This window comes from Pseudophryne corroboree, chromosome 6 (genome assembly GCF_028390025.1).
Source record: "Pseudophryne corroboree isolate aPseCor3 chromosome 6, aPseCor3.hap2, whole genome shotgun sequence".
Classification (NCBI taxonomy): domain Eukaryota; kingdom Metazoa; phylum Chordata; class Amphibia; order Anura; family Myobatrachidae; genus Pseudophryne; species Pseudophryne corroboree.
In genome coordinates this window covers 354,382,762-354,397,678 of record NC_086449.1, presented here as the reverse complement: position 1 = coordinate 354,397,678, position 14,917 = coordinate 354,382,762, and the positions used below count along the sequence as shown (strand labels likewise).

The window sequence follows — 14,917 nt, the reverse complement described above, 5'->3', positions numbered from 1 at the left end:
ATTCCTACCCTGGTTAAAGCCAGGAAGGAGGTGACCGCACAACATTATCACCACATGTGGCGAAAATATGTTGCGTGGTGTGAGGCCTGGAAGGCCCCACGAAGAAATTTCAACTCGGTCGATTCCTGCATTTCCTGCAAACAGGAGTGTCTATGGGCCTCAAATTGGGGTCCATTAAGGTTCAAATTTCGGCCCTGTCAATTTTCTTCCAAAAAGAATTGGCTTCATTTCCTGAAGTCCAGAAGTTTGTCAAGGGAGTACTGCATATACAACCCCCTTTTGTGCCTCCAGTGGCACTGTGGGATCTCAACGTAGTTCTGGGATTCCTCAAATCACATTTTAAACCGCTCAAATCTGTGGATTTGAAATATCTCACATGAAAAGTGACCATGCGGTTGGCCCTGGCCTCGGCCAGGCGAGTGTCAGAATTGGTGGCTTTGTCTCACAAAAGCCCATATCTGATTGTCCATTCGGACAGGGCAGAGCTGCGGACTCGTCCCCAGTTTCTCCCTAAGGTGGTGTCAGCGTTTCACCTGAACCAGTTTATTGTGGTACCTGCGGCTATTAGGGACTTGGAGGACTCCAAGTTGCTAGATGTTGTCAGAGCCCTGAAAATATAGGTTTCCAGGACGGCTGGAGTCAGGAAAACTGATTTGCTGTTATCCTGTATGCACCCAACAAACTGGGTGCTCTTGCTTCTAAGCAGACGATTGCTAGTTGGATGTGTAGTACAATTCAGCTTGCACATTCTGTGGCAGGTACCAAAAAATAACCAAAGAAGGTTCAAAGAAAAGGACTCTTTTGTGGGAGCACTCTTGATTGAGGAAAATATTATACTTAATGAATTTTCAAAACGACAAGTTAATTAACATAAATCAGATCCTAGGAGTAAATGTGTGTGAGAAACATAGCTTAGCGAAAATATTAATAATTATAATTGTTCGTGATCTTAGATTCACGATTGATGAATTGCCGGAGAGTAAAATTCTGTGATGCCTATGCCAAAAAGAATCTGCATTTATTGAAGTGTATGACCATCATTCATACTGCTAATATCCATTACGGATTATATAGGTGCAGAAAATAAAATCATTGGTCATGCGAATCCCAATATTGCAAGACATAAAGTTGAGTGCCACTTTGTCCAATAGTCAAAATTTTTTGCAGTACCAGAGTGTTCAAAGGAGGTCTCCCTTCCTTATACTAACCCGGCCTTTCACTGCTTAGCTTCCAAGTTCGGAAGAGATTGGGCATCTCCAGTGAAGTATGACCGCAAATATTGGACTTTCCTCCTTGGTCACTCCAAATGTATGTCAAATAGTTGCTGTATGTTAGGAGTGGAAATAGCAAATGATTCGTAACAGAAGTGTTACAAAAGAAAATTACAAGTTCTGGCCTGCAGGCCTGCCACAGCCAAAATATGTAAATGCCCATTTCACAAGGAAGGTGGGCTCATCTTGGGCGGCTGCCCGAGGGGTCTCGGCTTTACAACTTTGCCGAGCTGCTACTTGGTCAGGAGCAAACACGTTTGCAAAATTCTACAAATTTGATACCCTGGCTGAGGAGGACCTGGAGTTCTCTCATTCGGTGCTGCAGAGTCATCTGCACTCTCCCGCCCGTTTGGGAGCTTTGGTATAATCCCCATGGTCCTGACGGAGTCCCAGCATCCACTAGGACGTCAGAGAAAATAAGAATTTACTTACCGATAATTCTATTTCTCGTAGTCCGTAGTGGATGCTGGGCGCCCATCCCAAGTGCGGATTGTCTGCAATACTTGTACATAGTTATTGTTACAAAAATCGGGTTATTATTGTTGTGAGCCATCTTTTCAGAGGCTCCGCTGTTATCATGCTGTTAACTGGGTTCAGATCACAGGTTGTACAGTGTGATTGGTGTGGCTGGTATGAGTCTTACCCGGGATTCAAAATCCTTCCTTATTGTGTACGCTCGTCCGGGCACAGTATCCTAACTGAGGCTTGGAGGAGGGTCATAGGGGGAGGAGCCAGTGCACACCACCTGATCCTAAAGCTTTTACTTTTGTGCCCTGTCTCCTGCGGAGCCGCTATTCCCCATGGTCCTGACGGAGTCCCAGCATCCACTACGGACTACGAGAAATAGAATTATCGGTAAGTAAATTCTTATTATTTGTGTAAAATACCCCTGCCACATCATGATTATAAGAGCGGGAGAAGACCGCCGAAAAAGGGGCGGCGCTATCTCCCTCAGCACACTGGCGCCATTTTCTCTTCACAGAGCAGCTGGAAGACAGCTCCCCAGGCTCTCCCCTGTAATTTTCAGGCTCAAAGGGTTAAAAAGAGAGGGGGGGGCACTAAATTTAGGCGCAAATCTGTGTATTATAGCAGCTATAAGGGAAAAATCACTGTGGGTAGTGTGAATCCCTGCATTATATAGCGCTCTGGTGTGTGCTGGCATACTCTCTCTCTGTCTCCCCAAAGGACTTTGTGGGGTCCTGTCCTCAGTCAGAGCATTCCCTGTGTGTGTGCGGTGTGTCGGTACGGCTGTGTCGACATGGTTGATGAGGAGGCTTATGTGGAGGTGGAGCAGATGCCGATAAATGTGATGTCGCCGCCTGTGGGGCCGACACCAGAGTGGATGGATAGGTGGAAGGTATTAACCGTCAGTGTCAACTCCTTACATAAAAGGCTGGATGACGTAATAGCTGTGGGACAGCTGGCTTCTCAGCCCGCGCCTGCCCAGGCGTCTCAAAGGCCATCAGGGGCTCAAAAACGCCCGCTACCTCAGATGGCAGACACAGATGTCGACACGGAGTCTGACTCCAGTGTCGACGAGGTTGAGTCATATACACAATCCACTAGGAACATCCGTTGCATGATCTCGGCAATAAAAAATGTTACACATTTCTGACATTAACCCAGGTACCACAAAAAAGGGGTTTTATGTTTGGGGAGAAAAAGCAGCCAGTGTTTTGTTCCCCCATCAGATGAGTGAATGAAGTGTGTGAAGAAGCGTGGGTTCCCCCGATAAGAAACTGGTAATTTCTAAAAAGTTACTGATGGCGTACCCTTTCCCGCCAGAGGATAGGTCACGTTGGGAGATATCCCCTAGGGTGGATAAGGCGCTCACACGTTTGTCAAAAAAGGTGGCACTGCCGTCTTAGGATACGGCCACTTTGAAGGAGCCTGCTGATAAAAAGCAGGAGGCTATCCTGAAGTCTGTATATACACACTCAGGTACTATACTGAGACCTGCAATTGCCTCAGCATGGATAGTGCTGCTGCAGCGTGGTCTATTACCCTGTCAGGACAGGGATACCATTTTGCTAACCATAGAGCATATTGAAGACGTCGTCTTATATATGAGGGATGCACAGAGGGATATTTGCCGGCTGGCATCCAGAATTAATGCAATGTCCATTCTGCCAGGAGGGTATTAGGGACCCGGCAGTGGACAGGCGATGCTGACTTTAGAAGGCACATGAAGATTCTGCCTTATAAGGGTGAGGAATTGTTTGGGGATGGTCTCTGGGACCTCGTATCCACAGCAACAGCTGGGAAGGAAAAAATTTACCTCAAGTTTCCTCACAGCCTAAGAAAGCACCGTATTATAAGGTACAGTCCTTTCGGCTTCAGAAAAACAAGCGGGTCAAAGGCGCTTCCCTTCCCTTCCCAAAAGCTGCACCAGACAGCCAGTTCCCAGGATCAAAAATCTTCCCCCGCTTCCTCTGAGTCCACCGCATGACGCTGGGGCTCCACAGGTGGAGCCAGGTGCGGTGGGGGCGCGTCTCGGGAACTTCAGCGACCAGTGGGCTCGCTCACAGGTGGATCCCTGGGTTCTACAAGTAGTATCACAGGGATACAAGCTGGAGTTCGAGGCGACTCCCCCTCGCCGTTACCTCAAATCAGCCTTGCCTGCTGCCCTCGAGGGGAGGTAGTACTGGCAGCAATTCACAAGCTGTACTTCCAGCAGGTGATAATCAAGGTACCCCTCCTTCAACAAGGCCGGGGTTACTATTCCACAATGTTTGTGGTACCGAAACCAGACTGTTCGGTGAGACCCATTCTAAAATTGAAATCCTTGAACACTTATATACGAAGGTTCAAGTTCAAAATGGAATCGCTCAGGGCGGTTATTGCAAGCCTGGACGAAGGGGATTACATGGTATCACTGGACATCAAGGATGCTTACCTGCATGTCCCCATTTACCCTCCTCACCAGGAGTACCTCAAAATTGTGGTACAGGTTTGTCATTACCAATTCCAGACGTTGCCGTTGGTCTGTCCCCGGCACCGAGGGCATTTACCAAGGTAATGGCCGAAATGATGATACTCCTTCGAAAGAAGGGAGTTATAATTATCCCGTACTTGGACGATCTCCTTATAAAGGCGAGGTCCCGGGAGCAGTTGTTCGTCGGAGTAGCACTATCTCGGGAAGTGCTACAACAGCACGGCCTGATTCTGAATAGTCCAAAGTCGCAGCTGGTTCCTACGACGCGTCTACTGTTCCTGGGTATGGTTCTGGACACAGAACAGGAAAAAGGGTTTCTCCCGGAGGAGAAGGCCATGGAGTTGTCATCTCTAGTCAGAGACCTCCTAATAAAAATACAGGTGTCGGTGCATCAATGCACGCGAGTCCTGGGAAAGATGGTAGCTTCTGACGAAGAAATTCCATTCGGCAGGTTCCATGCAAGGATCTTCCAGTGGGATCTGTTGGACAAGTGGTCCGGGTCGCATCTTCAGATGCATCGGCTGATAACCCTGTCTCCAAGGGCCAGGGTGTCACTGTTGTGGTGGCTGCAGAGTGCTCATCTTCTAGAGGGCCGCAGATTCGGCATACAGGACTGGGTCCTGGTGACCACGGATGCCAGCCTTCGAGGCTGGGGGGCAGTCACACAGGAAAGAAACTTCCAAGGACTATGGTCAAGTCAGGAGACTTCCCTACACAAAAATATTCTGGGACTAAGGGCCATTTACAATGCCCTAAGTCAGGCTAGACCCCTGCTTCAACACCAGCCGGTGATGATCCAGTCAGACAACATCACGGCGGTCGCCCTTGTAAACCAGCAGGGCGGCACAAGAAGCAGGATGGCGATGGCAGAAGCCACAAGGATTTTCCGATGGGCGGAAAATCATGTGTTAGCACTGTCAGCAGTGTTCATTCCCGGAGTGGACAACTGGGAAGCAGACTTTCTCAGCAGGCACGACCTCCACCCGGGAGAGTGGGGACTTCATCCAGAAGTCTTCAAAATGATTGTACACCATTGGGAAAGGCCACAGGTGGACATGATGGCGTCCCGCCTCAACAAAAAGCTAAAAAGATATTGCGCCAGGTCAGGGGACCCTCAGGCGATAGCTGTGGACGCTTTGGTAACACAGTGGGTGTACCAGTCGGTGTATGTGTTCCCTCCTCTGCCTCTCATACCCAAGGTACTGAGAATAATGAGGAGAGGAGTAAGAACTATGCTCGTGGTTCCGGATTGGCCAAGAAGAGCTTGGTACCCAGAACTTCAAGAAATGATCTCAGAGGACCCATGGCCTCTGCCGCTCAGACAGGACCTGCTGCAGCAGGGGCCCTGCCTGTTTCAAGACTTACCACGGCTGTGTTTGACAGCATGGCGGTTGAACACCGGATCCTAAAGGAAAAAGGCATTCCGGAGGAAGTCATTCCTACGCTGATTAAGGCTAGGAAAGATGTGATCGCAAAATATTATCACCGCATATGGCGAAAATATGTTGCTTGGTGGTGTGAGGCCAGGAAGGCCCCAACGGAGGAATTTCAACTGGGTCGATTTCTGCACTTCCTACAGTCAGGAGTGACTATGGGCCTAAAATTGGGTTCCATTAAGGTCCAGATTTCGGCTCTGTACATTTTCTTCCAAAAAGAACTGGCTTCACTGCCTGAAGTTCAGACTTTTGTTAAGGGAGTGCTGCATATTCAGCCCCCGTTTGTGCCTCTAGTGGCACCGTGGGATCTCAACGTGGGGTTGGATTTCCTGAAGTCGCATTGGGTTGAGCCACACAATACCTCACGTGGAAAGTGGTCATGCTGTTGGCCTTGGCGTCGGCCAGGCGTGTATCAGAATTGGCGGCTTTGTCATGCAAAAGCCCTTTTCTGATTTTCATATGGATAGGGCGGAATTGAGGACTCGTTCCCAATTCCTTCCTAAGGTGGTATCAGCTTTTCATGTGAACCAACCTATTGTGGTGCCTGCGGCTACGTGGGACTTGGAGGACTCCAAGTTACTGGACGTAGTCAGGACCTTGAAAATATGTTTCCAGGACGGCTGGAGTCAGGAAAACTGACTCGCTATTTATCCTGTATGCACCCAACAAGCTGGGTGCTCCTGCTTCTAAGCAGACTATTGCTCGCTGGATCTGTAGCACGATTCAACTTGCACATTCTGCGGCTGGACTGCCGCACCCTAAATCTGTAAAAGCCCATTCCACGAGGAAAGTGGGCTCTTTTTGGGCGGCTGCCCGAGGGGTCTCGGCTTTACTACTTTGCCGAGCTGTTACTTGGTCGGGTTCAAACATTTTTGCAAGAGTCTACAAGTTTGATACCCTGGCTGAGGAGGACCTTGAGTTTGCTCATTCGATGCTGCAGAGTCATCCGCACTCTCCCGCCCGTTTGGGAGCTTTGGTATAATCCCCATGGTCCTTACGGAGTTCCCAGCATCCACTAGGACGTCAGAGAAAATAAGATTTTACTCACCGGTAAATCTATTTCTCGTAGTCCGTAGTGGATGCTGGGCGCCCATCCCAAGTGCGGATTGTCTGCAATACTTGTATATAGTTATTGCCTAACTAAAGGGTTATTGTTATGAGCCATCTGTTAGTGAGGCTCCGTTATATTTCATACTGTTAACTGGGTATAATATCACGAGTTATACGGTGTGATTGGTGTGGCTGGTATGAGTCTTACCCGGGATTCCAATTCCTTTCCTTATTGTGTCAGCTCTTCCGGGCACAGTATCCTAACTGAGGTCTGGAGGAGGGTCATAGAGGGAGGAGCCAGTGCACACCAGGTAGTCCTAAAGCTTTCTTTAGTTGTGCCCAGTCTCCTGCGGAGCCGCTATTCCCCATGGTCCTTACGGAGTTCCCAGCATCCACTACGGACTACGAGAAATAGATTTACCGGTGAGTAAAATCTTATTTTTGTATACCCCTTATTAAAGAATCAAAGGTAACAGAACAATTGTGTACAGTCATTACAAATAGGTCACTCCATTCCACTAATACCCCTTTCACACTGCCAGAAATATATAGATATTGTGCAGTGTGAAAGCACCAGTTTGAAATAAGCCGGGTTGAGAGACCTGGCATTTCAACCTGGGTATCGAGCAGGGTTGAACCCGGGTTCACGGTGCAGTAGGAATGGGTAAGCCGTGTCGACTTGATACCCATTCTCTGCATAGGAAGCGGCAGTACTTGGAGATCAGCTCATCGCCAAGCACCGCCTCAGGACGCGGCGGCAATAAACAGAGTCAGGCGACCTGTCCGAAAGGGGACTTGTATATGAGTGAGAGCAATAAGATGGAGCGATATATTATATATTTTCTTGTAAAGGGTATCCTAGGGTTGAAATTGGTGACTGCTGTAGGAAATATTAGAATATTCATTATTATTGAAGGGTAAACAACCCATTAACTGTCGGGCACATGCGTATTACGCTCTTGAAAAACAATATATGACGACCTTAAGCTGTAGCTTTCAGTAGAACTGCTTTGAATGTTCATTAACTTAGTGTCACAGGATCTTCTTCCCACAAAAAACAGCTAATTTTAAATCATGCTTAAGGAAATGTTTAATAGTTGTATTTGTATTCATAAATAAATACTGCAGTTAGATTTTTCTGCTGTACTATTCAGGTTTTTTGCTGGGTACTTTTTTTTTACATGTGTATATGGAATATTTATTTGTCTCTTCCACTAGGAATCCTACCCTTCTTCTGCACCAATATGGTTTGTGGATTCAGATGACCCAAATCTGACATCCGTGTTGGAACGTTTAGAAGAAATCAAGAAAAGCAACACGCTGGTGAGTTAAATTTAGTGTTGTCAGGTGTTGAGCCGTGATGATCTATGGTAGATGGGGGGTGAGTTTACAGAAAAGGAACTTGGGGATAATTAACAGACAGCCGCACCACTCACAGGAATCTGAATTTTGTAAAATAACTTTTTTTCTGGTGGGTCATTTCTTTTCCTGCATATTTATGCATTGTGTGGGAAATAATTTGCCTGTTGGGTTTACAAATCGTCAAAATCCTCTCCGCATCTGTAATAGAAATGTGATGATGACCTTCCCATAAAAAAAAAAAAAAAAGTATGTGGGGATAAATATGTTCTGTGGAAAATATTCAAGAACATTTCTTTGTACAGATTTAGAATTTTTTGACTTTATATTGAAACATACTGCTGTTATATGAAAGACCATAAGAATAGGTTTAGAATGAGACCCTGCCCGACTCTAGCTCCATTATGTGAGCTGCAAGTGCAATTAAAAAAGCTAATAGCGTTTTATTTTTTTAATTGCAAAGATTTGGATTATGGGGAGTGACTTTAGGTATATGCTATGGGCCTCTCTGGTGTATGGTTTTGAGGTGGAGGTGTGGAACTGCATGAGTTACGGCACCAATTGTTACACCCTCGTGGCTAGAAATGTACTTGTTTGGGATTTCCATGGAAAAAACGTAATGTTCTTTACAAATATTTACTTTGTCTCTCCGTACTAGCTCCATGTCATCATTGACAGTTTGGCTTGCGCCGGAGTGCCCCTACCTCAAAGCGTGGTTAAGACGACTGTTGACCATGGAGGGACAGTATATCCCAGCTGACAGGATGCTGGTTGTCAGTATATCAACAGCGGCATCCTGCCAGCTGCAATGCCGGCAGCAAGTCCCCTCGCGCTTGACACAAATTGGTTCTGGTCGCCACAGGTTCTATTCTTCCACTGGCGGTGTGGACCCACCAGCCGAGTGGGAATACTGGGGCGCGTTCGGTATTCCGACTGGCATTTTACCGGCTGTCGGGATTCCGGCGTCTGTATCCTGACAGCCGGTATGTTAACTACAGCCCATGTATAGAAATATGAAAACTATACGTACATATCATAAGATTTGGGATCGATGGGGTAAATCCCTTGACTGTTACGTCTTTGGTCCTCCGGGATGCATTCTCATGCATGCTTGAAGGGTGTGGTCTTCGGGCACTTTGTCATGCTTAATTGATGAGACTTCCTGTTAATCTGCATTTTTGGCATTTTACTTTATGCCTGCACATGTACAGTACCAGTCAAAAGTTTGGTGTCACCACCTCAATGCAATGGTTTTTATTTATTTTAATTATTTTCTACATTGTAGATTAATACTGAAGACATCAGACCCCCGCCAGTTTAAAGAAAGAGCGGGACCGAAGCACGCCACTGAGGGGGCGGGGCTTCTCCCTCAGCACTCACCAGCGCCATTTTCTCCACAAGCACACGCTGAGAAGCTGGCTCCCCGGACTCTCCCCTGCTGATCACCGGTGACAGAGGGTTTTAAAGAAGGGGGGGGCACATAATTTGGCGCAGTGAATAGCGCTGTATCTGGGTAATATTTTTTCTTTTCCCAGGGTTATTGGCGCTGGGTGCGTGCTGGCAGTCTCTGTCTCTCCAAAGGGCCTTTTGGGGTAACTGTCTCCAGATAGTTTTCCCTGAGTGAGTGGTGTCAGTACGTGTGTGTCGGCATGTCTGAAGCGGAAGGCTCTCCTAGGCATGAGGTGGAGCGTATGAGTGTGGTGTCTCCGTCGGCAACACCGACACATGACTGGATGGAAATGTGGAATATTTTAAATGCAAATGTTAATTTATTGCACAAACGTTTGGACAAAGCAGAATCCAGGGACAGTACAGAGGGTCATACCCTGCCTTTCCCTACGTCACAGGGGCCTTCTGGGTCTCAAACGCCCACTTTCCCCGGTAGTTGACACAGATACCGACACGGATTCTGAATCCAGTGTCGATTATGATGATGCGAGGTTGCAGCCAAAATTGGCAAAGAGTATTCATTATATGATTATTGCTATAAAGGATGTGCTGCATATTCTAGATGACCCCGCGGTGCCTAATCCGAAAATCCACATGTTTAAAGAAAAGAAGCCTGTGGTTACTTTTCCACCTTCTTTTGAATTAAATGAGTTATTTGAAAGTGCTTGGGAAACTCCAGACAAGAAGCTGCAGATTCCCAAAAGGATTCTTATGGCGTATCCTTTCCCGATCAAGGACAGAATACAGTGGGAATCATCCCCAAGGATGGATAAAGCGTTGAGGCGCATTTCCAAAAAGGTGGCGCTGCCGTCGCAGGATACTGCTGCCCTCTGGGATCCTGCTGATCGCAAGCAAGAAACTACCTTAAAGTCAATTTACACGCATGCCGGTACATTACTCAGACCGGCAATAGCATCGGCTTGGGTTTGTAGCGCTGTACTAGCGTGGACAGATACCTTATCTGCTGATATGGATACGATGGATAGGGATTCTATCTTATTGACCCTGGGCCATATTAAGGATGCGGCCCTTTATATGAGAGAGGCTCAAAGGGATATAGGCATACTGGGGTCCAGAGTGAACGCTATGGCAGTTTCTGCCAGGCGAGCACTGTGGACCCGACAGTGGTCTGGTGATGCCAACTCAAAACGGCATATGGATGTTTTACCTTACAAGGGTGAGGAGTTTGGGGAAGGTCTCGCGGACCTAGTTTCCACAGCTACTGCAGGTAAATCAACCTTTTTACCTTATGTTTCCTCACAGCCTAAGAAAACGCCACATTATCAGATGCAGTCCTTTCGGCCGCATAAATCCAAGAGGGCTCGGGGATCTTCCTTTATTGCCAGAGGTAAGGGCAAGGGGAAGCTGCCAACTACGGCCAGTACCCAGGATCAAAAGACCTCCCCGGCCTCTATTAAATCCACAGCATGACGCTGGGGCTCCGCGGGTGGAGTCCGCTCCAGTGGGGGCACGTCTTTGTCTTTTCATCCAGGTCTGGATTCATTCTCTGGTGGACCCCTGGGCAATAGACATTGTTTCCCGGGGGTACCAGCTGGAATTCGAAGAGGTGCCCCCTCGCCGGTTTTTCAAATCTGCACTGACGACTTCTTCCCCAGAGAGGGAGGTAGTTTTGGTAGCAATTCAAAAATTGTCTCCAACAAGTGGTGGTCAAGGTTCCCCTGCTGCAGCAGGGGATGGGCTATTACTCCACCCTGTTTGTGGTCCCAGAAACCGGACGGTTTGGTCAGACCCATTTTAAATTTAAAATCCTTAAACCTATACTTAAAGAGGGCGGTCATTGCAAGTCTGGAAGAGGGAGATTATATGGTCTCTCTAGACATAAAGGATGCATACCTTCATGTCCCCATTTATCAACCTCACCAGGCGTTCCTGAGATTTGTGGTGGAGGATTGTCACTACCAATTTCAGACGTTGCCGTTTGGACTGTCCACGGCCCCGAGAATTTTTACCAAAGTAATGGCGGAGATGATGGTGCTCCTGCGCAAGCAGGGGGTTACAATTGTCCCATACTTGGACGATCTCCTGATAAAAGCGAGATCGAGAGAACAGTTGCTGGTCAAAGTATCACTCTCCCTGAGGGTGTTACAACAACACGGTTGGATTCTAAACCTGCCAAAGTCACAGTTTAGTTCCAACAACCAGATTGCCTTTCTTAGGCATGATTCTGGACACTGAACAAAAGAGGGTCTTTCTCCCGACGGAAAAGGCCCAGGAACTGCAGGACTTGGTCAGGGACCTGTTGAAGCCAAACAGGGTGTCTGTACATCACTGCACGCGAGTGCTGGGAAAAATGGTGGCGTCTTAAGAGTCCATTCCATTCGGCAGGTTCCATACCAGAACCTTTCAGTGGGACCTTCTGGACAAGTGGTCCGGGACACATCTACAGATTCATCAGATGATCCGCCTGTCCCCCAGGGCCAGGGTATCTCTCCTGTGGTGGCTGCAGAGTGCTCACCTTCTAGAGGGTCGCAGGTTCGGAATCCAGGACTGGGTTCTGGTGACCACGGACGCGAGCCTCCGAGGATGGGGAGCAGTCACACAGGGAAGAAACTTCCAGGGTCTGTGGTCAAGCCAGGAGGCTTGTCTACACATCAACATTCTGGAATTAAGGGCCATATACAACGGCCTTCGTCAGGCGCAGACCTTACTTCAATGTCTACCGGATCTGATTCAGTCAGACAACATCACAGCAGTGGCTCATGTAAACCGCCAAGGCGGCACAAGGAGCAGAGTGGCAATGGCAGAAGCCTCAACGATTCTTCGATGGGCGGAGAGTCATGTAAGCGCTCTGACAGCAGTCTTCATTCCGGGAGTAGACAAATGGGAAGCAGACTTCCTCAGCAGACACTATCTACATCTAGGAGAGTGGGGACTTCATCAGGAAGTCTTCGCAGAGATTGCAAGTCAGTGGGGTCTGCCTCAAATAGACATGATGGCTTCACGCCTCAACAAGAAACTTCCGAGCTATTGTGCCAGGTCAAGGGACCCTCAGGCGATTGCAGTGGACGCGCTGGTGACACCGTGGGTGTTTCAGTCGGTCTGTGTTCCCTCCTCTTCCTCTCATCTCAAAGATACTGAGAATCATAAGACGAAGAGGGGTTCAGGCGATTCTCATCGTTCCAGATTGGCCTCGAAGGGCCTGGTATCCGGATCTACAGGAAATGCTCTCAGAAGATCCGTTGCCTCTTCCTTTCAGGGAAGACCTATTACAACAAGGGCCCTGTCTGTTCCAGGACTTACCGCGACTGCGTTTGACGGCATAGCGGTTGAACGCAGGATCCTAGCGGAGAAGGGCATTCCGGAAGAGGTAATTCCTACTCTAATAAAGGCAAGGAAGGAGGTGACATCGAAACATTATCACCGTATCTGGAGGAAGTATGTGTCTTGGTGCGAAGCCAAGACTGCTCCTCCGGAAGAATTCCATCTGGGCCGTTTTCTCCACTTCCTGCAAACTGGATTGAATTTGGGCCTAAAGTTAGGCTCTATTAAGGTTCAGATTTCGGCCCTATCCATTTTCTTTCAAAGGGAATTGGCTTCTCTTCCAGAAGTCCAGCATTTCGTGAAAGGGGTGCTGCATATCTAGCCTCCTTTTGTGCCTCCAGTGGCACCATGGGACCTTAACGTGGTGTTACGGTTCCTTAAGTATCACTGGTTTGAACCGCTTCAAACAGTTGAATTAAAGTATTTCACTTGGAAAGTGGTCATGTTGTTGGCCTTGGCTTCGGTGCGGAGAGTGTCGGAGTTAGCGGCTTTGACTCACAAAAGCCCTTATCTGATTTTCCATGTGGATAGAGCTGAGTTGCGGACTCGTCCCCAATTTTTGCTTAAGGTGGTTTCTTCTTTTCATATGAACCAACCTATTGTGGTGCCTGTGGCTACAAGGGACGTGGAGGATTCAGAGTCCCTGGATGTGGTCAGGGCATTGAAATTTTTTGTGGCCAGAACGGCTCGAGTTAGGAAAACAGAGGCTCTGTTTATCCTGTATGCTGCCAACAAGGTTGGTGCTCCTGCGTCTAAGCAGACTATTGCTCGCTGGATCTGTAACACGATTCAGCAGGCTCATTCTACGGCTGGATTGCCGTTACCAAAGTCGGTTAAGGCCCATTCCACTAGGAAGGTGGGTTCTTCTTGGGCGGCTGCCCGGGGCGTCTCAGCTTTACAGCTTTGCCGAGCAGCAACTTGGTCGGGTTCAAACACCTTTGCAAGATTCTACAAGTTTGATACCCTGGCCGATGAGGACCTAATGTTTGCTCATTCGGTGCTGCAGAGTCATCCGCACTCTCCCGCCCGTTTTGGAGCTTTGGTATAATCCCCATGGTCCTTACGGAGTCCCCAGCATCCTCTAGGACGTAAGAGAAAATAAGATTTTAAACCTACCGGTAAATCTTTTTCTCATAGTCCGTAGAGGATGCTGGGCACCCGTCCCAGTGCGGAAAACATACTGCAAGACTTGTATATAGTATGTTGCTTACATAAGGGTTATGTTTCAGTTGAATCAGTTTTGGACTGATACTGGTTTTGTTTCATACTGTTGACTGGTTCATATATTCCATGTTATACGGTGTGAATGGTGTGGCTGGTATGAATCTTGCCCTTGGATTTACAAAATCCTTTCCTCGTACTGTTCGTCTCCTCTGGGCACAGTTTCTCTAACTGAGGTCTGGAGGAGGGGCATAGAGGGAGGAGCCAGTGCACACCCATACCTAAAGTTCTTTTTAGTGTCCATGTCTCCTGTGGAGCCCGTCTATTCCCCATGGTCCTTACGGAGTCCCCAGCATCCTCTACGGACTACGAGAAAAAGATTTACCGGTAGGTTTAAAATCTTATTTTAAGCTGTTTAGGAGACTTTACTAGTATACAATATGTACCTCTCTGGCACCATTGGAGGGGGCAGAGCTTCCTCAGAGCGGGACTTGGGGCGTTTTGGCGCCTTCCTCTGCTTACTGCAGCCATCTACAGCACACACACAGCGCTTCCTGCCTCACAGACATGCTGGAAAACTGGTACAGGGTGTAGCGAAGGGGGGAGAGACGCTTGTGTACACTATCCTGAGCATATTTAGGATTGCAGTTGTTAGTGTTTACTGTGTTTTACAGAGCTGACAGTCTCACTGGGGCTGTGCAGCTCAAGGTGTGCTGGTATCATCCCTCTGTCTCCTCTCACATACAAGGGCAGGCTTGCATTATAACTGTGTGTGTGTTTTTGTACTTACTGCACAGCTTGTGCTTACCCATATTTCACAGTATCTGTCACACCAGATTCTTTCCATTATCTAATGACTGACTGCATTGTTCACAGGAAACAATCTTCACAAATTAGTGAAGAGGCTGGGGGAGAGGGTCCAGAGCCCCGCTGGTTAGGGTCTCTTAAGACTATGATGTCAGATATGTCATGCC

The 14,917-nt window shown here is 47.9% G+C and overlaps 1 protein-coding gene and 1 pseudogene across 1 annotated transcript in view; one reads left to right on the top strand and one right to left on the bottom strand.

The window, feature by feature from the left end:
• UBE2Q2 (ubiquitin conjugating enzyme E2 Q2) overlaps positions 1–14,917 on the top strand; it is a 120,518-nt gene that overhangs the window by 15,163 nt on the left and 90,438 nt on the right. Inside the window, exon 2 of the mRNA XM_063926598.1 lies at positions 7,911–8,015. Coding sequence (XP_063782668.1) covers positions 7,911–8,015 — 105 coding nt within the window. The remainder of the gene's footprint in view (positions 1–7,910; positions 8,016–14,917) is intronic.
• LOC134938965 (5S ribosomal RNA) lies at positions 1,159–1,278 on the bottom strand (annotated as a pseudogene).